This window comes from Protobothrops mucrosquamatus, unplaced genomic scaffold (genome assembly GCF_001527695.2).
Source record: "Protobothrops mucrosquamatus isolate PMUCROS unplaced genomic scaffold, P.Mucros_1.0 scaffold225, whole genome shotgun sequence".
In the NCBI taxonomy this organism is placed as follows: domain Eukaryota; kingdom Metazoa; phylum Chordata; class Lepidosauria; order Squamata; family Viperidae; genus Protobothrops; species Protobothrops mucrosquamatus.
Genome location: NW_015386576.1, coordinates 591,893 through 618,264, shown reverse-complemented (window position 1 = coordinate 618,264; position 26,372 = coordinate 591,893). Strand labels below are relative to the sequence as shown.

The 26,372-nt window shown below is 37.1% G+C and overlaps 1 protein-coding gene across 1 annotated transcript in view; it reads right to left on the bottom strand.

Annotated features, from left to right (window-relative positions):
* TRPM2 (transient receptor potential cation channel subfamily M member 2) overlaps nucleotides 1-26,372 on the bottom strand; it is a 38,036-nt gene that overhangs the window by 8,406 nt on the left and 3,258 nt on the right. The window contains exons 4-24 of the mRNA XM_015814168.2: nucleotides 25,051-25,231; nucleotides 24,551-24,714; nucleotides 23,486-23,666; nucleotides 22,258-22,319; nucleotides 20,270-20,470; nucleotides 19,372-19,474; nucleotides 17,998-18,119; nucleotides 16,601-16,945; nucleotides 15,287-15,424; nucleotides 14,786-14,915; nucleotides 13,761-13,906; nucleotides 12,003-12,115; nucleotides 10,561-10,774; nucleotides 9,502-9,620; nucleotides 8,750-8,882; nucleotides 8,442-8,613; nucleotides 7,519-7,702; nucleotides 6,326-6,507; nucleotides 2,033-2,165; nucleotides 1,606-1,693; nucleotides 982-1,069 (exon numbers count right to left, since the gene is read on the bottom strand). Coding sequence (XP_015669654.2) covers nucleotides 982-1,069; nucleotides 1,606-1,693; nucleotides 2,033-2,165; nucleotides 6,326-6,507; nucleotides 7,519-7,702; nucleotides 8,442-8,613; nucleotides 8,750-8,882; nucleotides 9,502-9,620; nucleotides 10,561-10,774; nucleotides 12,003-12,115; nucleotides 13,761-13,906; nucleotides 14,786-14,915; nucleotides 15,287-15,424; nucleotides 16,601-16,945; nucleotides 17,998-18,119; nucleotides 19,372-19,474; nucleotides 20,270-20,470; nucleotides 22,258-22,319; nucleotides 23,486-23,666; nucleotides 24,551-24,714; nucleotides 25,051-25,231 — 3,199 coding nt within the window. The remainder of the gene's footprint in view (nucleotides 1-981; nucleotides 1,070-1,605; nucleotides 1,694-2,032; nucleotides 2,166-6,325; nucleotides 6,508-7,518; nucleotides 7,703-8,441; nucleotides 8,614-8,749; nucleotides 8,883-9,501; nucleotides 9,621-10,560; nucleotides 10,775-12,002; nucleotides 12,116-13,760; nucleotides 13,907-14,785; nucleotides 14,916-15,286; nucleotides 15,425-16,600; nucleotides 16,946-17,997; nucleotides 18,120-19,371; nucleotides 19,475-20,269; nucleotides 20,471-22,257; nucleotides 22,320-23,485; nucleotides 23,667-24,550; nucleotides 24,715-25,050; nucleotides 25,232-26,372) is intronic.

Genomic DNA, 26,372 nt, shown 5'->3' with positions numbered 1-26,372 from the left:
AGGACTCCCTTACCAATCTAGAGCTAAACATAATAAACAATTAAATATAATACAGTCAGACACAAAACAGAAGCATTTTCAGCATTAAGAACCTTTTTGGCTAAAGAAATATCACACTCTTTTCCTTCTTCAGCATACTTGTCATACTATTGAAAATTATTTGGGATAAAAAGCAATTTTCCCACGTTTCTACTCAATTCATTTCATATCAGGTTTTAAACCCAACAATAGTAAAAACATTTCTATGCAAGCAATTGATACAAATTCTAACATTCTCTTGTTATGAATGTCTTCCCTTAAGCAGTCTTCCCTTCTGAGAAAAGCCCATTGCGCAAGACAAATATTGTTTTTCCTCTTTCAAATTTAAAGAACTTAATGTGGTGCATGTAGAGATCTCTTCTCATTTTTTCTAGGGAGTCAGAGGGAGAGCAAGTGACCTGAAGTCACCTAATGAGCTTCACAGTCGAGTGAAGACTTGAACCTGAAATTTCCCTCATTGCAGTCCAGTACTTTAATTATATCAGACAGCTTCTCAGGCAAAGGTGACTCAGCAGTGCGGTAAGGATCAAGATGGCATAGTGAATATTTATTGCAGAAAGTAATAGAGCAAATTAGGGATCTGCAAAATTCTGCCCATGATGCCACTATAGCTGAGGTATATGGCCATTAATACATAATGTGAATCAGTGGTAAGAAAATCTACATTCATCTTCAAATGAGGCCAAGTGAGCAGAACAAAATATAACTTGGAATAGTGAGAATTCTTTGTTTACTTCTTGTGATACATTTTATATTCAAATTCTGGAAAATAAAGAAATTATACACCACAGTTCTACTATAATGGATGTCTGTGCGTTATTGGTTCAAAATATAAAATGGAAAAGAAGGATTATGAAATGAAAAATGATACATACCTGTATACCAAAATACAAATCTAATGCAAAATGGTTCTCAGAAGTATGTGCATGCAGTGAAACATACCTAAAACAGGAATATCTTCCTCTGTACCAAACCCACTGTTAGACAATGATTGAACAATCCATTTTAATGCCTTTGCAAACTGGAATGCCTACAGAAGAAGCAATTCATTACACATGTTAATTACTACATTCATTAAAAAGTGACTTTTGAGAAAGAAGGTTCAAAGATGTAGCTGTTTAGTGTATCTAGTCCCCAACAAAGAACTCTCTTGTAAAAAGATTACCACATGAACCAATACTATAAACACTTTAGTTTATAGTATTGGTTCATGTGGTAATCTTTTTACAAGAGACCATTAAAAATTGGTTATCCCGTTGAGACATGTGCCTGCTTGTATAATGTAGCTTATTATATAGCTTAATCCATCACTTACCATATTTTCTGACACTGGGAATTTAATGACTAAAAAAAGCTTCAGTGGAATATGGGTATCTGCAGAGATGCCTTTATTTCACGCAGTGTTCTCTTTTAAATGCTATAGTATGACTGACATGATACAGCTTTATATGCTTTCCAGTTCTCTGAGAGAGCTACCTTATGTCCAGATGGGCCCATGCTTTGCATAAGTTTTCAATATTCTCCAGCTAGGATAAGCTGAGAGAAAGCTTTGGAAGTTAGTCTTACCTGTTCTTCCAAGTGCAACAACCTTTGTTCCAATAGCCTCATCATTTTCCCCTGATCAAGGTCCAGCATTTCTGTTAATTTATCCACTCTGGGAAAAAAATGATTAGTATTTCAAGCAATATCAAAGGGAGAGCGATTACACCCTCTAAACATGATGTTTTGTGACATTATCAATTGCCTCAATTCAAATAATTAGGATGCTCTTCCATTAGTGAACACATGCAGATCTCTTCCTACCAATTTGTATTCTGAATCCTAATAGGAGTACTAGGGACAAGTGGGGTTTGGAGTAATCAGAAGGTCTTAAATGCGGTATGCATTAGCAGGGTTATTCAAACCTTTCACATTCTCGTGAATTATATTTCACAATCTTGATCATTAGCTGGCCTGCTATTATTACTATATAAATTGAAAAGGCAATCTTCACCTGTCTGTGATGTGCTGGATCTTCTGCTCAGGAATCTGTTCTTGTTGACACTGTTGGAGTTGCAAATAATTTTCCTTCAAGTACATCTCCCAGGACAATAAAGCTGCCTCTTCGTTCTTCTCAAATTTCTTTTCTGCAGGCCAAATGAAATATAACACATAGAGCTCTCATCTTAGAATATTGACAATTACTACAATAGAGATGGATAATCATGTACAAATGGGGTAGGACTCACATCATGACAGTGTGGCAGTTGTTTTGCCACTTTGATGAAATTAGATTATATTTCATTAGATTAAATTATAATAGATCCTGTGGAGACCACTGCTCACTAATGACCCAACTCAACCACTGGTAAAATGGACTTAAGAAACAAAGAATTGCTGGTGGAATAGCAATTTTTGTTAAAGTTTTTTTTCCTACCTATCAAAATCAACTTTTATTGCTTTGCTCCTTTCTCTTCACTATCTTACTCTAGAATAGAATAGAATAGAATAGAATAGAATAGAATAGAATAGAATAGAATAGAATAGAATAGAATAGAATAGAATAGAATAGAAGCTGGAAGGGACCTTGGAGGTCTTCTAATTCAGCCCCATGTTCAAGCAGGAGAACCTATACCATCTCAGAACCTATACCATCTCAGAACCTATACCATCTCAGACAAGAACCTATACCATCTCAGACAAGAACCTATACCATCTCAGAACCTATACCATCTCAGACAAGTCCAGCCTCTTCTTAAATATTTCCAGTGATGGAGCACCCACGGTTTCTGGAGGCAAACTGTTCCACTGGTTAATTGTCCTCACTGTCAGGAAGTTTCTCCTTAATTCTAGGTTGCTTCTCTCTTTGATCAGTTTTCAACCATTGTTTCTTGTCCTGCCCACAGTATTTCCCTGGTCTATTAGCTTAATCAATTTGTCAAAGAATGAAATAAGATTGGTTTGGCATGATCTGTTTTTAACAAACCCGTGCTGGCTACTAGTTATAACTTTGTTTGCTTCTAGTTGTTCACAGATCTGTTTTTTCATTATCTTTTCTAGGATCTTCCCAGGTATTGATGTTAAACTGATTGTTCTGTAGTTTCCTGGGTCTGTTTTTTTTCCCTTTCTTGAAGATGGGAACCACATCAGCCCTTTTCCAATCTTCAGGTACTTCCCGGTGCTCCAGGGTTTTTGAAAGATGTGATGCAATGGTTCTGAGATAACATCTGCCAGCTACTTCAGAACTCTGGGATGTAATCTGTCAGGCCCCAGTGATTTATATTTGTCAAGGTCGGATAGGTTTTACCATTTTCTTGCTTATTTTAATTTTTATTTCTAATTTGTCTTTTGCAGTGGGTTTTTTAGTATGTTGGGCTATAGTTTCTTTTTGTGTGAAGAGTGATGCAAAGTATGAGTTAGCAGCTCTGCTTTCTCCCTGTTGCCTGTTATTTCCTTGCCATGTTCTCTTTGATTTCCTTGATTTTTTTTCTTGTTGTTAATATGTTGGAAGAAACTTTTTATTAGTATCCATTATTTCTGTTGCAAGTCTTTGTTCGTTCTGAGCCTTTGCTTTCCTGACTTCATCTTTGCATGTTCTGGCTGTCTGCTGATAATCAGCCTTAGTTATGTGCCCCTCTTTCCATTTTTTGTATTTGTCCTTTTTGTCTTTCAGTTTGTCAGAGAGATCTTTGTGCAGCCATGCTGATTTCTTTTTGAATTTCTTGTTTTTCTTTTTCAGTGGTATTGTGCTGGTCTGGGCTTTTATGATCGCATTTTTTAGAGTTTCCCACGCTTCTTGGGTTGTTTTCCCCATTAGGATTTTCATCCATGGGATCTTTCCTAGGTTCTCTCTGAGTTTGTTAAAGTCAGCTCTTTTGAAGTTCAAGATACTGGTTGGATTGTTTTCTGTTGCTAGTGTTTGTGTTATATTAAATTCCAGTATGACATGGTCACTTTCGCCCAAGGTTCCGGCAACTTCAACTCCCTTTATCACTTCTTATCTATTAATTAGAATTAAGTCCAGTGTGGCTTTACATCTAGTTCCCTCCTCCACCTTTTGGATGACAAAATTGTCAGCTAGGTTGGTTAGGAATCTGATCTCCCACTCGTTGCAGAGTTTGTCTCCCTGTTGATATCTGGATAGTTGAAGTCTCCCATTACTACTGTATATGAGCAATTGCTCTATATTAAAAAATAATATCTCTATTAGTTCACCAGACACACATAAGATTTCAAGTATACCTTCAAACTTTCATTGAGATTGCTATAATAATGAAGCATTTCAAATTCAAAATCAAAAGGATGTTTCAGAATATGGGAGGTACCAAAGATAACACTGGAAGGTACAAATGTAGTGCAAACTCTTTAAATACATTGATCTTTTTTCTGAAATTTTATACCAACAACCACCTAATCGTGGAGAAAGAATTGCAAGAAGGCACTATATGCTCCCAAACACCATTTTGTCTTTGATCCCAAAATGCTGCACAATCCTAAACGCTAGTTTCTTAATGTCTTACAGAATTTATCATTGCATCTTTAATTAGGCAAAACCACAATTCTACTGCAGATTAACCTGGCAAGAATAGTATCAAAAGATTGTATAAGTTATTTTAGCAATATTCACACAATCAATTCATTTCTGTGTAAACATTTGTAAAGTACTTGTTTAAGAGGTTTTCCAGAACCACAGACAAGTAAAAATGAATTGATGCGACCATTTGTCACTTCAGCATATGTGCCTTTTTATATTCTTTCCAATTAAGTATTTACTTGTAACTTAATATCTGAGTTTTTCATGAGCGTATAACTTCAGACATCAGCCCAAAATTTTTCCCAAATTGAAAAATGTTCTTGAATCAAACATCTTAATGAATACATATTCTCCTAATATAGAACACAGATAAAATAATACTCTGAATGTTGAATCTCCTTTTAGCAAAATTTCTGCCATTTTCTGTTTACCTAACTAGAAATCAAAGAAGGAATGGATAATTCTAACATAGTTCATGTTATGAGCATTCTGGGTTTCCTCTTCCTTTGATATATTACAGGAAGCCAAAATCAGAGTCAGGAAAAGAAATATAGGATACTTTCTATAAAATTAGCTATCAGCTTCTTCTGTTCATAATCCTTTTCATTTGATAGGTTTCTGGCCAAATGATTTCTCTTAGAAAGTTTCTATATTTGATACACTGATATTCTCACCCAAATTAGTCTGCTGACAGTGCTCCCTTTGTCACATAGAATAGACTGACTAATTCCTTGATCTGTCCATAGTATTATTTGTAAGTTTCACTAAAGATGTCTTCCTTCCTTCCTTCCTTCCTTCCTTCCTCCCTCCCTCCCTTTTCAATCCTAAAGAGTACTGCTTTAATTATTTTTACTGTAACTGAAATATCCTTATCCATCATGACACTTAAGTTTGTCATTGCCTTTCTAGAATTAGCTCCTCTTTAATTTTTACACATGCTGTTCCTTTATATCAATTTTTTGATCCTGGGAAAACAAAACTCTATACCTGCTTTCTTCACTGCTTTATAATCAACTGACAGTTCACTAAATGGTTGAGTGGGCATTACCATTGTGTACTTTCTTAACATTTCACATTAATCCAAGGTTTTTGTTGCTCCTTATTTGTTTGTTTATTTAAGTCTTCATCTTTGCAATGAATAAGAAACTGTCATAAGAATTGAATTTGGAAAAAAGAGAACAGAATAAGATAGGGAGTAAGATGAAAGTTCATATTGTCTCCATGTCTGCTTAACTTTTACCAAACAAATTTATAAGTGGCAGGATTTGGAGAAATGGCAGCTGAAACCAAAATCTAAGGTCTTTAACTAAACAACAACAAATTAAAATATAAAAACATTTCTTTAACCAAAAGTTATTAAAAAAACCTATCAGTTCCTTATGAAAATAAAAAGTGAACAATTGCTTGAATATTAAATATTAATGTTAATGTTCATATTTAGTAAATCTGGAGAACTTTGATTCTGTTCTGATAACTTCCATTTGTGTGAAAACAACTACAACAACAAAGAAAAGTACAGGGACAAAAAAAGCCCATAAAATTTTATAAACAAAGGTACCAATTAGTTATGTCATAGTGCTGGTGTGCTTTGAGACCTCTAATTGATCCAAAAGCTCTGATGGATTTTTTTTATGCTCCATATTCTAAAGATCACCTCTTTCCATTCTCCTTTTTCCTTTGTTTCTAGTGTTAATGAATTACAAGTTGTCATAAAGTGTTGACAGGCAGAGGCTGAACAATGTTACAGCCTGGCTGAAAATATCAGGGTCTTACTGAGCTGCTTGTGCCGTGCAGTTGGTTTCTGAAGAAACACACATTTGACAAATATCTGCAAGTGATTTAGGAGGATAAAGGGTGGTGGAGCTGGTGGCCTGCCATTATACTCTTCAATCAGGTCATGACGCTGAAATTTCCAGATCTGGTCAGTGTGCTCCTGCACTTGCTGGAATGTGTAACTGGGGAGAAGAAAAGCACATGCATTATTGAGTTTAATCTTCTAAATAACTCATGAAAACACAGAGCATAAAGGGTACTCTCCCATGTATCCCACTAACTAGGGGTCAATACAGAAACATCTCTATTTATGGTAGTGGAAGAATGGATATTATAAAACTGTTTATTACTACCTATTAAAGCTGCCTCTCTTTACCAGTGTTGTGAGTCCTCGCCTGCCAGCAGATCTAGCAGCCAAGTCAGATGAATCGGATGAGGGGGAAGGGTTGCTTGGGCTCACATCAGAGTCTGTGGAAGGCTCTGAGGAGCATGAAGACTCAGAGCTAGATGTGACACCATCTACTCATGCTCAGGCAGAGAGACAGCTGGGTTGGGGGCCTGAACTGAGCGAAGACGAGGAGCAGCTGGGGCCTGTTCCAGATGCATGGATGAGCAGGGAGGAAAGTCGTGCAGGACACCGGAGGGCAGTGAGGCGGCTCTCCAGGAAAAGTAAAAGACTCTTAAGAAGCCACAGCCTGGCTGGACTATAAAGAGGAGAAGTGTGGGAAGGGCTGGTTGCCAAAGGCAACCGTTCATGCTATGACTTTGTGCTTCTGTCGTTGGATATCTTGCCTCAGGATTCTTGGATATTTATCTAGGTTTGTCAGATTTCTGTGTGTTTGAGTGACTTAAACCTTGGGCATTCCAGCTGAGAACTCAGAGACTGATCTTCTTCGTTTCAACAGCTAAAGGACTGGTTGGAGTTTTGTTCCATAAAAGCTGTGTAAAATAAAAGGGGTTTATCTTATCAAGTCCTGCCTTGTTCCACGCAAAGGGGTTTTTCCTCGCAAGTAAGTGGTTGAGCAGTATTCACGGAGGCTGGGTCAGAACTACCTGCCTCTGAGCCAAGTATTTTTGGTTCACTTTCTGTTCTATGCTGTTATAACCAATGTGAGGGGCAGACATTTTCATTTTCTTTTCTTGTGAGCGTCAGTGCTCTTTAGGCAATACAGAATCCAGAGTGTGAAACTTACTTGAACATAGCAATAAGGAGGTTGAGAAGGAGAATGTTGGTGAAGAGTAGGTAGAGGCAAAGCAAAATTACTGTCAGCCACTCTGGAAAAATGGGCTTCTTGTTGGCTTCACTGCTCTCAGGACATTTGGGCTTATATGGATCGGTCCCATTTGGGCTGCACTGATCAAAGTTGAAATTCACTCCTGTTAGAAAACACAGTAAACCCAACAAGTGCTGGGTGTTACAGCAATAAGAGGAAGGTCATCTAATTCCCTAATGCACAATAGTAACATACTGCATTGCCATATAAACAACAGATATATATCATTATAAAGGCTTTACAAATCTTTTTTGCAAAGGCCTGGGATGAATGACTCAACCCTCTATGATTTGATTTTTAAAAGGTAGTGCTAAAAAGGACAGATGATTCAGATGTGCACATACTATGAACAGCTATTAAGATGTGCTGCCATTGAAATGCTGCCAGGGACAGGTCACAACTTCTCTGAGAACCTTGTGGTTATTTGGCTTCCTATTTATAGCCAGAGTCTAAAATATGAGCCCAGGAACACAGCAATGTAATTGTTTTGGGATTAGGAATAGAGTATCACGAGCCACATACTTCATATGTTATTTAAGTAGACCAGAACTGGATTAAAAGAGAGAGTTTCATTTGGTTAAACTTCTCTCATATAAAGACAAGCTAAGTGGCATTGTTGCTATTTATGATGCAGCTTTATCTGGTACGGCATCATCTTTCACAATTATCTATCCTGTTAGCCATTTATTCACAGTTTTACTGATTTTTGTACACCATGAAATTTGTACAAACACTTCTCAGAGAAGGTCATAAGATGTTTAATGATCAATATTTGTCATTAACACAGTTGAACAAACTGATGCTTGCTAGTCCAGAGTATAAAATAATTCTGTACTACATACCATCAACATAGGAGGGGATCTGTCCAAATAATGTCAAGTATGAATGGTAAAAAACACCTCGGAAGATCCAGTCTATCCGTTTCTCATTGTGGATTAGGATAGCTTGTTTGGCTACTCCAAAGGATACAATCCAAACAGCCAAGAGGAAGAGGAAAAAAAAGATATCCTTCATCTGTAAACCCACCAAACAAAGCAGAAAGAACAATCACTTAAAATTTCTTTGGTTCAGGCATCCTCATCATAAAAGTGAATTATGAAAAATTACTATTAACTTTCCATGGTGTTTGCCAATAGAAACTACAACTTACCATTCTCTTCACTATAATAATCTTGGGACCAAGAGTTTTACTGATTGTGAATATGTGCAATAGACGCAGGCAGAAAATAATGAAAGCTAAGGATAGTACAATTCTTCCAGAGTACAAAGTTGCTGGGAACCATCTTAGCGCAAAGGATAGAAACAAAAACACATATTAATTGTATTACCAATGTAACATTGGGCCACTATTCCCAAAGATTGCTGGCCTTAATTATAAGGAAGTATTTATTGCCAAAAGATTCAGAAATCTGAACTAATATTTTTCTTAAGGCAAACAATCATTCACACAAGAGGATCATGCATACATTCCCTTCCACGGCAATATTTCATGGCATGCTTACTATATTAACCAAAATACAAAAAAGACTCAGAGAAATTGTGGATTAACAGGATAGTAATCTCTGTATAGGAAAAGACTAGCCAGAGAGGCTATATATTCAGGACAATTCTCTGTCCAACTGATCAAAGAGCTAACAAAGGGGAATTGCATATCAATGAAGCTTCCTTATATGTAGAGTTAAAAGGAAAGGATTTGAATTCTAAGGCATATGTTGAGAGAATGTGATATAAACCTAAGTCTGATCTTAGGACATTTGCAAGCAAAAGCATCTGGGTGAAAATTATTTGCATTTTTATTACTTTTTCTTTTATATGTGATATCAAGTAGATTTTTTAAAGATAATTAGCATAACAAAACAATCCTCCCACCCTCCACCAGGATAACCATACACAGTGACTTACCTACAGACCAACCCAACTATAAAGATCAGAATGGCACAGGCATCCAGTTTATTCCAGAAATCACTGAAATATAAAGAAGCCATTTTGATCAAGCCAAACCCATCAGGATCACAAAAAAGCTGAAAAAGAAGAAAGGAAGAAAGAGAGAGAGAGAGAGAGAGAGAGAGAGAGAGAGAGAGAGAGAGAGAGAGAGAGAGAGAGAGAGAGAGAAAGAAAGAAAGAAAGAAAGAAAGAAAGAAAGAAGGGATTTACCATGGATTGGTCAGACATTGTGATCCTACTAATAATCTATAGTATATTGAAAAGAAAATAAGCTGGAGTGCTCCCTCTTCTCCCATCTCATGCACTCTTCTAAAAAAGATTTCTGAAGTTGTTAAATCACAGTTTTTATCACATTGAAACTAGCCCAGGGGTTAATTTGATTTTGAATTAGGATATTGAATGCAATATCCTTAAATGTTACCTAGGTTTGTTCAATTTACAGAGAAAACTTTCCTACCATATAGAACAATCAATAACCTGTATACAGGCTACCTTTCCTTAAGATCTCAGAGATGAGAGATACAAATACTATATTATGTCATGTTTCCATGTATGGGCATTTTACACGAGTTCTCTATTTTTACACGGTGCATGTCCTCTGAGGTATTTTCAATTATATTGATCACCAAGAAGCACCACATTACTAGTTTCAACCTCACTGGGAATTGTCAGACATGGTTAGCCATATATTGTTCTATGGAGTTCAGTCTCCACTGGGAACCCCAGTGGTGGGATTCAGTCAGTTTGCACCACTTCAGCAGAACTGGTAGCTAATTTTTTGTTGCCCAGGCCCAAAATGGACTTCCGGAAGCGGCATCCACACAGAAAACTGGTTGTTCACATATTTAAATCCCACCACTGGGGAACCCCATTGTGTAACATCTGACTACTACATCTGACAATTCCCAATAAGGATGGAAATGGTAATGAAATGTCTCCTAGTGGTCAATGATGCTGAACAATCAAGTAACAGTCTGAAGCTGAAGAGTGATGTTGTATTGATTTGTGCAACAATACCTGCCGGGCCTCTTCACACACCAAGGAGAAAAGCCAGAAATAGATGACATATTCTGGCCAGGATGGAGTTGACTGGAAATCTGTCATCAACACAAAAGCAAATAGGCAGAGAAAACTGAAGTAGGAAAGGATGTTGAGGTGGAAGATGACCACAGGGGCAGTGAAGAAAGCTCGGAAGCGGTTCAAACCAGGAGTTGGCTGGATCCTTTTTTTCCTGTGAAAGAAAAGAATAGCAGATTGACCTGGATGTACTTATAGTAAGAAGTCATACCTCTTCCACATATCACCATGTCTACTCTATGATTATGACTGAAATACCACATGGGTAGTCTTACACTTTGTCAATGATCTTATTTTTCTCTTCATCAAACTAAGCCCCTCCCTGCCAAGATTCACCTTGGATAATTGCTGAGAACGCTTATATCCAACTTTAAAAATTGTGCCAACTTTATAATAGCAAAAATACCCCACATCTTATGCATAATTAAAAGGCATTTCTTAACATGGGTGCTACATCTAGACATAGCAAAAATACATGCTTTCGTTGGCTATTGAACCGAATTTGGTTCTGTGTTTTATTGGTTTCAAGTTGGACATAAATCTGTATACTGCTGGATCATTTTACTAGAAAATAGGAAATACTAGTCTACATGTTCTACATATTGTAGATATTGTATAGATTTACATGTTCTACATATTGTACATATTGTATAGATTTCAATGAAGCAGCTCACTCTCTTATGAAAGACACACACTGCGGAAAAACATAACTGAAGCTGATAATAATATGGCTAATCTAATAGTTAAGATGTGTTTTACTTGCATCTAGTACAGCTCTGGACATTTTACAGCTCCCGGACCACATCTGGCCTGCTGGCTATCCCTGCTGGCTCACATGAGGTCAATTGGAAATGTAAATGAGTGGGTGGGAGAAGAAGCCGAGTCCGGCTCTGTGCAGTCGCTATGTGGTCCTTCAATCAGCTGGTGGCCGTGGGAGGGCACGGAGAGAAAGTGCTTTTCTGCATCCACGCAGTACTCACCTCTTGCCTGGAGCAGCCCGAGGAGGCAGTGGAGGCAGTCATTGCATGAGGGGACCTGGGCTCAGCCACCCACTGCTGCCTCGGACAAAGTTTGACATTAGGGACGAGTGGGCAAAGCACAGCCAGAAGCTAGTGGTTAGCCCTCTACAACAAACCCAATTCCTTATTCTGGCCCTTGAGAAAATTACCCCTCATCGAGTATAAATGTGATAAATAAATATTAGATAGCATATAAGTTAATCAGCTTTTTAGAGAAGAGTAGGGTAATTAGTGGATTGCTGTCATCTGAATTTTGCCCTAGTGGTTTTTTATCTTGCACAGTAGGGAGGTGAGATGAAGTTACAAGGTCCTATAAATCTCCCTGTCCTACCATAAAACAGTACTGTCAAGTTCTGCAAGTACCTGAAAGTTATGATGCCTGTATAGAGAAGAGGGAAGAACAGCATGCACAGGATGACCTGACATATCCCATTATCGACACTCAGCTTTCCCCACCAAACTCTGGTTAGGAAGGCCTGAAAAGAGAAGTGACATTTTGAGAGTTAGATATCCTGGATAAGGGAATCAGTTTGCAGAGAAGAATGAGATTGAATTCACCAAGGGTCTTAGGCCAAAAAAATGAGACTAAGTAATGGATAGATAATTATGCAATACACATTGGCCTTGTCCTAGCACAGGGGTAGGCAACCTTGGCTCTTTTATGACTCGTGGACTTCAACTCCCAGAATTCCTGAGCCAGCAAGTCCATGAGTCATAAAAGAGCCAAGGTTGCCTACCCCTGTCCTAGTAAGACAGAAGAGGTCACCATATGTGTATCCCAGCAAGATACAAATTGCTGACCTGAGTAAGGGATCTCACCAAACTGCAACAGAACTAGGAAAATATAATCCAGGCATGATGGGTTACTATGTGACAGCTTGACTCCATGTTTCTGACTAGAAACATATGCTTCCAAAATAGCATTGTTTTCTCTTGTAAAGGTTGCATTTCAGTTTTTTTCAAAATTTTAAGGGTTTTTTTTCCAGATTTTTTTCCCTGGATGTCTTTTTAAAGGGCTACTTCTTAGAAAAGTGGTTGATTGTGTCAAAAATGTAATCTAGGTCTGTTTAGTGTGAAATTAGTCATGTTGTCATCTGGCTTAGAAATACTGCTTATGAAACAGTGATGCCATTATATAACATTCCCCTATCCCCACTTCAACTTCAATTGCCTGCTCAATAATTCTGCATCATTATTTGTTCTCAAATGCCATTTCACTGGAACAGAGATTATGTACTGTAGTGCAAAGCACGGAACATTTGTGTCATGAAGCTACAGAAGCAAATAACCTAGGCACTTACATAGTTGTGGAAAGAAAGCGTCTTTTGGTGAGAATTCTATTTAAGATATTCATTTTTCTGTATCCTTGGGGGTTTAGCCACAATATGGTATGTGTGAGTGTGTCTGTATAGACACTGCTGTCTAGGAGAGGTGGTTCCTCCAGCACAGTGTTTCTCAACTTGGAAGATAGGTGGATTTCTATTTCCAGAATTCCCCAGCCAGCTGTCTGTGAATTTTGGAAGTTAAAGTTCACTTCCACTATCCAGGTTTAGAAACACTACAGTAGTAAATTGAAAAGGAAATAGTGGGTGATGTTTGTTCAGCAATGCAATCATTTTTTTAGTAAAAGTTATACATGCAGAGGCTACGTACAGTAGTGTGCAACTGGCAGTAAATACGGCTGGCAAGGGTTACTTAGATCCACCTTTTAAAAAATTAAGTAGGAATCTAACTTTTTATTCATTTTATCCTTTTAAAATCCATTATTCTGCATTCTGGAATAATAGAGAAAAAGTTTTGACTTTCTGGGTAACCTATTTTCAAAAGAGCACAATCATATCCTCCCATAGTCTTCTTAAGCATAAGTATTCCCATTTTTTCCATCTTTTTTCATATTATATAGCTTGCAGACATCTGATTATCCTTGCTTTTTTTTAAAAAAAAAAGCTACTTCTGTTCATCTGAATTCTTCTCAATGTGTGGTATCTAGTAATTAATACAACAGTTGAGGTAGGGTCTGATCCACATTATATACAATGGTTTGCTTCCCTTACTATAGAATCAAAACAAGAGTATTGTATTCTTTGTTGCCTGAAGAGAGCATAAGAAAGTAAGTCACACCTGAACACCCCCATGAGAAACAAACTTCATATTTTTGCCTTCCAGAGCTAACTGAAGGCATGTGGTTTTCCCCCAGGCATCAGAGACCCGGATCAGGAGATTCTGGGCTCTTTCTTCATCCTTCCGATAACATTCTGTGAAGACACCTAGGAAAACAAGCAAGATGAGAAAGAGTTACAACTCCTATCATATTCCTGCCTCATTTTTTTCTTTGGAATGCAGAGGCAATTTTAGTTCAAAAGCCTATGAGGTAGCTTATATTGAAAGATAACAAAGTTCCCTGGGCCCACATAACTGATTTTTATTGATAAGGCTTAGAGAAGTAGAAAGGTATCAGTTATACTCTGATGGCAATCTCTTCATGAAAGATAACTTCATGATTTTTGTTCTATTAATTAAAGAACAACCATAATTCATATGTCAGTAACATTAATTTTCTTCAGAAGAAGCATCATTATTAAAACAAGTGCTATATTTAAAAAAAATAACTTCAAGATAGGCCTTATTAGCTTGTCTGATAACCCAAACAATATTACTGCAGTCCTTGATGCTCTCTGAGCTTGGCTGCTTTCTTGCAGACCTTTCATTGCCCAACTAGATAACATCATCAGTAAGAAGTAAGAAGTTTGCCCTCAGTTTATATTCTGGATGCTTGCCCTGTCAGTGTTGGGACTGGTCTTGGTGGTTTCATCCTTAATTAGCTGTTATTTACTGTTTGATTGTTCATTTTAATTGATAGTTCCTTGATTGGGTATTGTTTACTGCTTGAAGTTTCAACAAACAAAATAGGGAAATGCTATGATGTTAGTTCAGTACTGAAATACTTTAGGGCAATGGTTCTATCTGGAACCAAAGCAGCTGCTGTTCACATGAATGGAGCTAGAGTAGCACTTATTACAGTTTCTTTGCTTGAAGCTGAAAGAGTTGTGTACAAATAGCTGCTCCAAGTAAAACTGTAAGGAATTGAATAAAGCATGGTTGAATGTTGTGATAACAATACCTCTACAAAACCAACCTAGACTCACCTATAGCTCGGTGCTCATACTTGTCTGCCAGGGTTAGCATTTCCTCACTACTGTCAGTGTCGTTTTCCTCCTTAGATAATTCCTTCAGCATATTGCTGCAGGCCAATGCTGCTGCAATGCAATCTCGATTCTGAAGCAATAGGACAAGTCAGCAGGAAAACAATATTTTTGGCTCCAAGTAGACTGTGTTAATTTTGAGAGTCTGTTTGGGAAGGGAGAATGCACATTCCCAGATTGCAGGGAATCTTGTTATTCTCCTTCTCAATGCTGGCTATGGCCCATTCCCCCTGAAATGGTAAATCCGTGTCTAAACTATATCTCTTCTAATTGCAAGTTACATTTATGTAACAGATATATCACAGATATTGAAAAAGAACTTTCAATGGAAACATTTACAAAGCTACATTTACCAGACCTAACCTGCATTTTCAATATTATTACAAAGACAAATGAGTTGGATTCAGCCCTGTGTAGAGATGGTTTGAAAGTAGAAAAATTTACCTGAGCCCAAATTATATCAGCCAACTCCTTGCGGTTTTGAACAATTGCCCATATAAGTAAATCCCTCACAGGATCCATGCTGAATGGTGCCTGGGCAGCAGGACACTTATAGAGTGCTTGAAGATGTACTCCTTGCACCTATGGGAAATGAAATACCATCTTTAAGGAAATAACATCTCCTTGCACGAACAGGGAAAAAACAGCATCATCAGAAAGGCAATCAATGTCAGGCAACAGACCAAAAGACTTACATGGAAAAAAGCACCCGTAATAATAAAAGGGCAGGACTGAGGCAGCAGCTCAGGATTATTTTGGAAAAAAGAAATGAGTCCCAAAACAGCATGACTGAGTTAGCACAATAGGAATGTCCTCATCTCAAAAGCTTTTTGCTCTGCCCCCTCTTGCAAAAAAAAAAAAAAAGTTAACTACACTCTAATATTCTCTAATCACACTATTTAAAGACATTATTTCTTATGAAATTCCGCCACCCTTTCTGTTATCTTCAAAATCTGTTGGATTTCAATTTCGATAGCTCCCAAACAGAATAACCATGATATCTCAAACAACCTATTGGGGAAAGGTTAGTGTTCATAATTGTATCCATCAGATATTCATCATATTCATCAGATATTTTATCCATCAGATAGAGAAATAAATTATTTGTTTCCAAGAATAGTCTTCAAGCTGATCTCTCACATTTTTTAAAAAAACCATTATTTGCCTTGTGTTACAAAAACATGGGGAAAAATGTGAATCTATCCCTCACTATACCTAAGCCTTCCAAAGATATTTCGCAATGATCAGAAAGTTGTAATAAAGGGTTTTTAGCATAATACCTTTTATGCTTTCAGTCTTGGAATAAATCAGGGGGTAGATGGGGTACAGAGAATGGAATAAATATAGCAAATGAAACCTGAATATGCCAAGTGAGTATAGCAAGTGCTGCAGAATGCTCCAGCAGTTAGACTACTCAATTCCGTTCCCCTTTCCTTCACTTTTTCATTCTGCGGTAATTTAAAAGAAACAGACACTCCTCGCTTTTGGTTAGGGATTTCCATTATTTTTACATCTTTTTTTCTATTTCTTTTCGCTCCCTATTTCTGCACTTTTTTAAAATCCTGTCTTTCTTTTCTTTGCTTCTTTCACTCTTTATTGGTTTGTGTTAGTGTTTTTTTTCTGTTCTTTATAAAACTTCTATTAAAAAATATTAAGAAAATGGAAGCAGAGTGATAGAAGAATGAACTCTACAGTTCTATTTGAAATATAAGAGTCATGGAAAGTTTAAGGGGTTGTCAGCATAAAAATGTATGATACCTTGTTCTGGGGCAATTCAATAGGGAGATGGTGTTTCTCACTGTTCTTCAGCTTTGGGTACAGCTGATGTGTGAAATCTCCCAGCAGTTCCCTCAGCACCTGGGATACATGATGCAGCTGGATCCTTGGCATTTTGGAGATGGCGGCATGCTCCTTCTCTTCTAGCAACACCTTCTGCAGCTTCCCGTGGAAGACACTGGAGGTTGCCATGTTTTCATAGAGGTAGATTAAAGTATCCCAGGTAACAAATTCTTTCAACTGTATACCTTGCTCCAAAAACAGCTTCACAAACTCTGGCTTGTTTGCTATGAGGGCAGCTGCCATCATTGGATGTAGATCAAAAGGCTGTTAAGCCAGGAAAACAACCAGAATGAGACAGTATCGACACAAATGAAAGTGTCCTCCCCATGATAGGGAGAATCTTTGATGTACAAACATAAAGGACAAGACAACAATTAAGAACAATATCTATAGCATCAGCAACTGTGTCCTAATCCAATAAATAACTAATTATAGACAATTACACAGTGCATATTACATAAGTACTAAGTGTGCATTATGTTAGTACTAAAACTGGAAAATAAACGTTCAGTAAATAATTTGGTAAATTAGTGATATAAAGGAATTGTATTTGTATACTAGCTGTACCCGGCCATGCATTGCTGTGGCTCAGTCTGGTTAAATGGAAAATAAGTGTGTTGTTTTTACATCCAACAGATGGCGCGGTTTTTCAAAAAAGCATGTTTTTACCTGTCACAGGTGTGACATCTATATAATAGTAGGTATATAAAAACACGCGCGTATTCGAATGCAACATTGTGTCAAAATTTCAAAGCAATCGGTGAAGAACTTTCGGAGATTTAAGATTTTGAACAAACGAACATTTACATTTTTATTTATATAGATGACGCTAAAGTAAGAGTGATTTTCCTGTGGCTTGTTTAAAAAAATTATAATCAGTTTTGCCAATGAGCAAAACTGATTCTAAGTTGCTGCATCAATTTCTGGTTTGTTTCCTCCTGAAAGTATCTAGAAGAGATAGAAAAAAGAATAAACCAGAATTGTGGGTTCAGATAGAACAAACCATGATATAAATCAGAATTCATTGACCAGAAGCAAGCCAAAATCTGAAATTAGGGTTGTTTCTTGTGATGGACTCTTCTACCCCCAAACAAATTATATTATAGCTTAGTATTATACCTTTGGCCATCAGGATGATATAACACAGATCATGTTTTGAGAGATAAAGATACATAGAGTGATTGCAGTGCAAGCTCTTGTCTTCCCAAAAGACAAGCTTGCTATCAAACCAAGCTTGGTACTCTAATCTCATCTTGTAATTACACAAGTAGCAGAGAACGTGCTCACTATTAGCATGTCACCTGAAGTCTCCCTACCTTCCATTCATGATCTTCGGTGAAAATCTCACTCCTGGCAATATCCACTCTGTTCCATGCCACTGCAAGCTTCAGCTGGTAGTCCCAGTTTTCATGGCCAAAGTGATCATGGCACCGGGAAGCTACAACAGATGAAGATACACGTAAAGGTTTGAAACTGGGCTGTTACACAGTGTTGTTTATTGGATTATTGCTAGACTCCAAAAAACAAAGCATGTTTTCCTTCTTCCAAGCAGATTTCTTTATTGTTCCACTCCTACAGCCATATATTTGCCAAACTAAACTACCAACCATGTAAAGCATATATTCTGAGAACTATTAAGGAGGACCTATCTTCACCTTGTTTGTCTTATACAAACTATCCAAACTGAATTGTCTCTTGCTCCTCTGGAATGCACTCCCTCTCTCCTGGGAATGCAAACCACATTCCATCACTTCTATTTACATAATTCCAGAATCCAGCAGGAAACTTTAGGAAAATAGAAATATTTGTCTTGTGATGTAGATATGCTCCAGGATCAGGATTCTGCTCCCAGGCAATGGTTCTGGGAATTCATCTCATATGTACAATATTACTATTCAGAGATTTGTTGCAGAGTAAGACATTCTACCTTAAGTGTACATATAATGGCTGTGGTAATCTATACAATCAAATAAACGAGCATTTCATATTTTGTTCTGAAAAAATTGCTAATCAAATCTCTATCAGGAGCCCTGGTGGCGTAGTAGTTAGTATTGCAGGCTCACTGCCCACTGCCAGTAGTTCGATCCTGACCGGCTCAAGGTTGACTCAGCCTCCCATCCTTCCGAGATTGGTAAAATGAGGACCCAGATTGTTGGGGGCAATATGCTGACTCTGTAAACCACTTAGAGAGGACTGTAAAGCATTATGAAGTGGTATGTAAGTCTAAGTGCTATTGCTATTGCTATTAGTCCTGAGAATAATGAGTAGGGTTAGGCAACCTGGCATATTCTAGAAACTAAGTTCCCAGACAACTCAGTCAATAGTCAGAATTTATTAAATTAACATTGTATTTGGAGAATCCCAGACTGCCCATTACAGTTAATAATCTACCTAACAAATCAAACAAAGCATTTATGCATTTCTATTAAATCATCTTTTAATTTTCTAGGTATAATTCAACCTCTGTTGCAACATCAACATTTCAGGGTGTGATATTGGGCAACAGTTTTACCACTGCTTATGGTAATAGGCAGAATTTTGGGCTAGTCACACAGAAATAAATAAATAGCTATAAAGTTATATTTTGTCCTTCCATAGAATTGAAAAAGAGCATTTAGGCCATTAAGTCCAACTCTCTGTTCAAGATGACCACAAGCTATGTATCTTAATTTGGTGGTTGCTCTTCTCACCTTTGAGCATTGCTTGCAAAATGGCCACATCTATATCTTGCTGTCCATCCTTGCCTTCCCTGAAGACAGTCAGGAGCTGCTTGTTTCGCACAATATCCTGGATCTAAAAAGAAAAACATAATGTATAATTCTAATAAAGTGTCCTGTCACAATGTTATTGATGTAAGAATTAATTTTCAACTTTTTCAACTTTACGTCCTCAAATCAGAATAATCACCACTTGTTTTTCTTTTTTAAAAAACTGAAGCTGATTCTATTTTTTCTAACACATAATGAAAAATACAGCCCCTTCAGACTGAGGAAATGTTAATTTTTCATACACTGTTATTTCAAGTATTGAAACACTTCACATACTTAAAGGTGACCAAGGTCACAATTGCTCTTTATAGGAGGCCAGTGTAACCTGAGTGCACAAGGCTGGCAGAAGAGCAATTACCTAAGTCTACCAATAAGTGTGTAGCTAAGGTAAGAGCTCCACAAAGGGCTTCTAGTTCAGTTTATAGTCAATATGCCATGCTGGTTACATTTATCTATTTGGTGCAACTCAAGACATTTGCTGCGAAGTTGAGCTCTGCCAATTCAAGACATTTGAATCAGACCACAGATCTGGCTTCTGCCTCCATGAAGGGAAGCCCATATTCCTACAGGGGTAATCTCCTGGCGTCTGCTCTGCCAGGAAAGAATGAATGGGGTTGAAGCAAGGCAGAGCCTGACTGAGAAGGGGAAAAAGCATTCCATTTTCTCTCTTTTTTTGTGAAAGGGTCCATAAAGGGGGATGTGAGATATGTATTCCCAATTTATATACTATACATCATGCAAATATCAGTAAGCAGTTCATAAGTTCCCTATGATACAGTTTCAACAAAACTTGAATCATAATTGGGATGATAAAACTTACCTTTTTGGTCCATTCCACGATCTTGTTCTCTGTGAATAATTCATAACTGTCCTTGAAAAATATACTCAGTTTTTTCTGAATTAGGCAAATGCTTATTTTGTGGCTGGGGAGATTAGACACCTGAGCAATGACATCAGCTACTCGACCAGAGCCTTCCACAATCACACATGGTGTGCCATTGTTGATTGCATTATAGATTGTCTAAAAACAAAAAAGTTGGAATAAGTCAGCCTTTGAGGTCATATAATTTCATATCGCCAATAAATTAAGTGACAGTACCAATGCCAATATCCTTCTGGATGACCTACAGTCTGCTTTTTTTCATTATCTGCAGCACATTTGAACTGGTGGGGGGAAAAAAGCTCTCCCAGACTGAATCCCAACTCATGTGGATTTCAGTGGAAGATGGCAATAGCTTTATAAAGCTGCAACCACCAGCAAGCCTGTACACTATGGATTTATCAGGAATAAATTTTCAAGGTTAAATTTATTCATTGTTTTGTTTGAGTAACATTTTAACTATGGTTAAGCATCAATAGTGGAATGCTTCATAATATTTATCAATTTTAGCAACATATTGGACATTATTAATAGCCACGTGACTAGAAGGCATTACAGTTAGTCCTTGACCTATGACCACAATTGAGCCCAAAATTTATGTTGAGAAATTTGTTAAGTGAATTTTGCCCCATTTTATGACTTTTCTTGCCACAGTTGTTAACTGAATCACTGTAGCTGTTAAATTAATAACACAGTTATTAAGTGAATCTAGTTTCGCCATTGACTTTGCTTGTCAGAAGGTCACAAAAGGAGTTCACATGACACCATGACACTGCAACTGTCATAAATGTGAATCAGTTGTCAAGCATCCAAATATAAATCATGTGATCATGGGGATGGTCAATGGTCATAAGTGTGAAAAATGGTCATGTCCCTTTTTTCAGTGCCATTGTAATTTTGAATGGTCACTAAATGAACTGTTGTAAGTCGAGGGCTACCTATATAATTATGTAGATACATAACTGGATCAAGAAACTTATTCCAAGAGTTATAATTAATTAGTTAATGGTTTCTCATCTAACTGGAAGGTGATGAGTGCAGGGTTATAATCTATTTTTGAACATTTTTTAATTACTTGGATAAAGATCTACAGATGAGTTAAACTGGGTAGAGTAGCTAGAAAACTAGTAATGTTCAAAATGATTGTGTTGACTGTGATTCAGAAATGGGCTGAAAATAGTAGGATGAAATTTAACAAAGTGAGTGCAAAGATTTTCACTAACTACCGGTAATCAAAAAATCAAATGCACACATATATATAGACAATAATACTTGTGAAAGAGATCTGGCAATAGCAGTGTGGCTGAAAAAAGGGTAAATTCAAGTTTAAACTACTTCAGCCAACATACAATTTTCAAATTACAGGAAATAATAGTTCTACTTTATTCCTTAGTTGGTCAGATCCCATCTCTAGTTCTGTATCCACCTAGGCACCAACTGTAAGGCACAGCCTAGGAAATGGAATAAGGAAGGGCAAGTTTTTTTTTTCTAACAAAGCTGTTTAGTAGTGGAAGTAATATTAAAAAGAGAAGGTGGGCACCCTATATTGGATATATTCATATGGAGGCAAGGCAAAGATAACTGCCTGGAATATTTTAATTTGGATTTATATTCAGTTCAGAGTCATGGAGTTGAATGTCTAAATGCCCCTCACCCCCTCCTGTTCTATGATTCTGTAATCACCAATATTAGCATGACTGGCTTGTTATTGTCCCTTGTCTACAATGATTCCTCTTGTCCTTTTAGCTCACTGAGAACTCAACAGAATCTTAACTTGCTTTCATTTCTCTTGAGCAACTACCACCATCCAAACCCTTATACTACAACAAATTCCTAATTATCCTTCTCTTAGAATCTTCTTGGGAATTAACAAGAACTTTATTGCCTTCATAATCACCCAGTTATCCTGACAGCTGCAGAGTACTTACATCAAGAGTCCCAGGGCCACCCTCCAGCACTACACAAACAATAGGTATTTTAATGGCAACTCCTGTGGAAAAAGAAAATAAAAGGAGCAGTCAATTGTCCGTGTATTTAAGTGTCCTTCTTTCTCAGCATTTTTTTTCAATTGGGTATTGTGATGCGCACAGATGCTGATCCAGATTGGCAGTTATGAAACTAATTAATGTCAAGATTCTAAAAAAAATAGATTAAAAACCAATACCATACTAGCATAAAAATAAACCTCGTCTCAGGTTACTGAGAGTTGTAGGTCTTTAGTCTGTCTCTAGTAAAGTCAGTCGCTTTATTTTTTTAGGACAAAAATAGGTTAACTACTAAGTTGATGAACAATAAAAACAGAAACACAACTTATTTTATAAAATTGACATATTATCTATTATTGATCCTTATCATCACTTAATTGTTTTCATAGCTACAACCTTGCCAATAATTTGGAATCAGAATTAGTGAGTCTTCTCCAGATTGTGAAACTGAATGGAAGAAATCACATTATACAAGAGACATAGTATGAAGATACCATAATCTACATCTCCAATAGCAGTACAGGAAGTTCTTGACTTACATTCATTCATTTAGTGACTTAGGCAAAGTTACAACAGAATTGAAAAATGTGACTTACAACCAGTCTTTGCACTTACGATTGTCACAGCATCCTCATACTCACATAATCAAAAATTTGGGCGCTTGGCAGCCAGCATGTATTTACAATGGTTTCAACATCCTGGGGTCATGAGATAGCCATCTACAACCATCCCAGCCAGCTTTCAACAAGCAAAGTCAATGGGGGAAACCAGATTTACTTAATGACCATGTTAATCACTTAACATGATTCTCCTAACAACCATGTCAAAAGAAGTTCTAACAACCACCTTGCTTAGCAATAGAAATTCTGGTCTCAATTTTGGTCGTAAGTCAAGGACTGTCTGTACTGTCCTAATTTTACTCTCTTAGTACATTTCCAACTTGATATCCGCCAGATGTGTTAAATTTTATTTGATAAAGTAATCGCTTATTAATCCTAGGATTCCAGATTATCTTGGTACGTAAATTCCTCATTTGAAATCAGCAAGATTTAAGTGAAGAATTCATGAATATGAGTTGATCCAGATGCCATAATCAGCATTGCAATCTATGCAAAAAATATTTTAGTGTTCTTGGTATATAACGTTTTTACCAGCAATAAGCTGCCATTACCTTCTTTCACCTTGGTTTGCTCTGAAATGTATTTCTCAAGATTGGTCCTCAAAGGGATCTCCACCCCATATTTCCCATGTGTTCCATCATCCACCAGAATGAAGTGTGAATGATTGCTATCCAGGCAAGAAAGGCTTCCTTGAGCTTCCTCATCCAAAATATATTCTGCAGGGAAGCTACCCTAAAAATAACCAGGTTGAAAAAAAACCCACACAAATTTATGTATTGTCAGATTTATGTCCCATCTTTCAGCAGTAAAAAGTGATGTATATACCATTCCCACCCCCTACTCCCCCCCCCCAACTGCTGTTTTTCTTTACTGAGAATGAGTGATGAAATGACAATGAAACAATGGATGGAAACTAATCAAGGAGAGAAGCAACCTGGAATTAAGGAGATGCTTCCTAACAGTGAGAACAATTAACCAGTGGAACAGGTTGCCTTCAGAAATTGTGGGTGCTTCGTCACTTGAGGTTTTTAAGAGACTGGATGGCACTTATCTGAAATGGTATATGGTCTCCTGCTTGAGCAGGAGACTAAACTAGAAGATCTCCAAGGTCCCTTCCAGATTCTATTCTATTTTCTATTTTCTATTTTCTATTTTCTATTTTCTATTTTCTATTTTCTATTTTCTATTTTCTATTTTCTATTTTCTATTTTCTATTTTCTATTCTATTCTATTTTTGGATACTACATTTTACCTTTTGGAATGGGATGCATTTTTCATCAAATTCTATATGGTTTTGTTCCTATATGTGATAGGACAGTGAGTGGACTATTACAGTGATAATTGAGCTATATCCAAATAGATAATTTTATTCATAGGTACCAAAGATTAGGAACCCAAAGTCTAACAATGTTTACATCCCACAATTGTCCTTCTTCACATCCTTAATATATAAAGTACAAAGTTTTACAAGACATGCTGATTTTTGCTATATTTGTATTTATTCTCTCTCATCTCAATCTACCTGCAAACCTCCTTTTCTCCAAGATAAATCCATATAGAGTTATACTATGAGTCATTTCTTCTAATAGCATGGTCTGAAAATCTTTTTGGCTCACCGTGTGGCAGATGAGGCTATTACGGTTGTGTATTGTCCCCCAAGCTGCAATGCCAATAGCGACAATCTCGCCTTTATAGGTGCTGCTCAGAATAAAATCCTGTAGTGCTTCTCCTACTTGCTTCATTACACCAGTGTGAGAACCACCTGTGATGATCCAGGCACCTTTAGAACAAAGATCACAAGTGTATAAAATAGATAAGACACTTTATTTCTCTATTTTTTTCCTCTAGGAGATGAGGAAATATTTTATTTAGTTTTTAAGCAGAATATGTTTGAAGTTAGGTTGGCAATTTTTGACCCTCTGCTATGTATTTTTTTTTTAAACAAACAATTCTAAATTTAGCTCCCGGTTTCCACTTTAATTAATGATTGTATTTTGTGTGCTTTTAATTATGGTAGACTGTTTTGGGAGCCCATCTGGGCTGAAAGCTAAAATAGTTTAGATAAAGAAATAAAACCTCAATATACCCTGTTAGGTTTGGCCAGTCACTGCTTTACCTGTTGTTTGTACCACTTTGGCAAGCCCCTGACGAAACATATTCTTCAGTCTCATCTTCATGCTGAAATTTTTAGCTCCTCCTGTCACTGATATTAAGAGGTTGGGTATATCAAGCCCCCAGTACTGTGTAATCAACTGGTAAAGTGTTTTTGGAGAAGTGCTGGAAGAGACTCGCACATACTACAAAAAGAAAACAAAACATAGCAGGAATATATGATCATTCCAGATAGTGATCACTATGCAATCATGCCCAGAATCATCTAAGACCCAAGCTGAGCTATGTGGGATTTCTTACTCAAAATTACTTGAGTCTTGTGAATCAATGAAATATTACAAATAGATACTGTATAAGGAATATTGATGCAATAGGAAAGAATGGAGGGAATCTTCTAAAAACGCCCTAGAGAAAACCATTCTATGTTAGCCTGGTCTTCTCATCAGAGGCAACTCTTTACTTTCTACTTTCCCATTTCTATGAGCATGTCTAAAGGAGGATAAGATATTTCATTCTAATGGGGTTACAAGGAGTTTATAGAACATGCTATTTAAAGATACAATCAAGGAGATTCTAGTTGGGATATGCAGTGCTTTACCACAGATTTAAGAGAAAACAGTGAATTGGAATAAGCATTGGTGTGGACATAATAGCTTTCAGTAACTCTTTAAAACAGGGTGTCCAACCTTGGCAACTTTATGACCTGTGGACCACAATTCCCAGAATTCCCCAGCCATCATAAAAATGGCTGGCTGGGGAATTCTGGGAGTTGAAGTCTACTGCTCTTGAAGTTATCAAGTTGGACACCCTTGCTTTAAACAAAAGTGTTCTTTCCTAGGATTCCACAGCAACTGCATGAGTCTGGAACAAAATGCATATGCTTTAAGGCATTGCCAATAGGTATTATGTGAGTGCTGTGAATCTGAAGCACTACATACCATAGCCCTAAATTCTAGGCAATAAATCCAGAAATGGTACAAGATATCTGCTGTTGGGTCTTATAACTTCAGAAAAGTTCAGAAGTACATAAAGTTAAGTAGTATATAAAATTTCAGAAAACCAACTACAGGTAGTCCTCGACTTACAACAGTTCATTTAGTGACCATTCAAAGTTACAACAGAACTGAAAAAAGTGACTTATGACCATTTTTTTACACTTACAACCATTGCAGCATCCCCATGGTCACATGATCAAAATTCAGATGCTTGGCAACTGAGTCACATTTATGACGGTTGCAGTGTCCCGGGTCATGTGATCACTTTTTGCAACCTTTTGACAAGCAAAGTCAATGGGGAAGCCAGATTCATTTAACAACCCTGTTATTA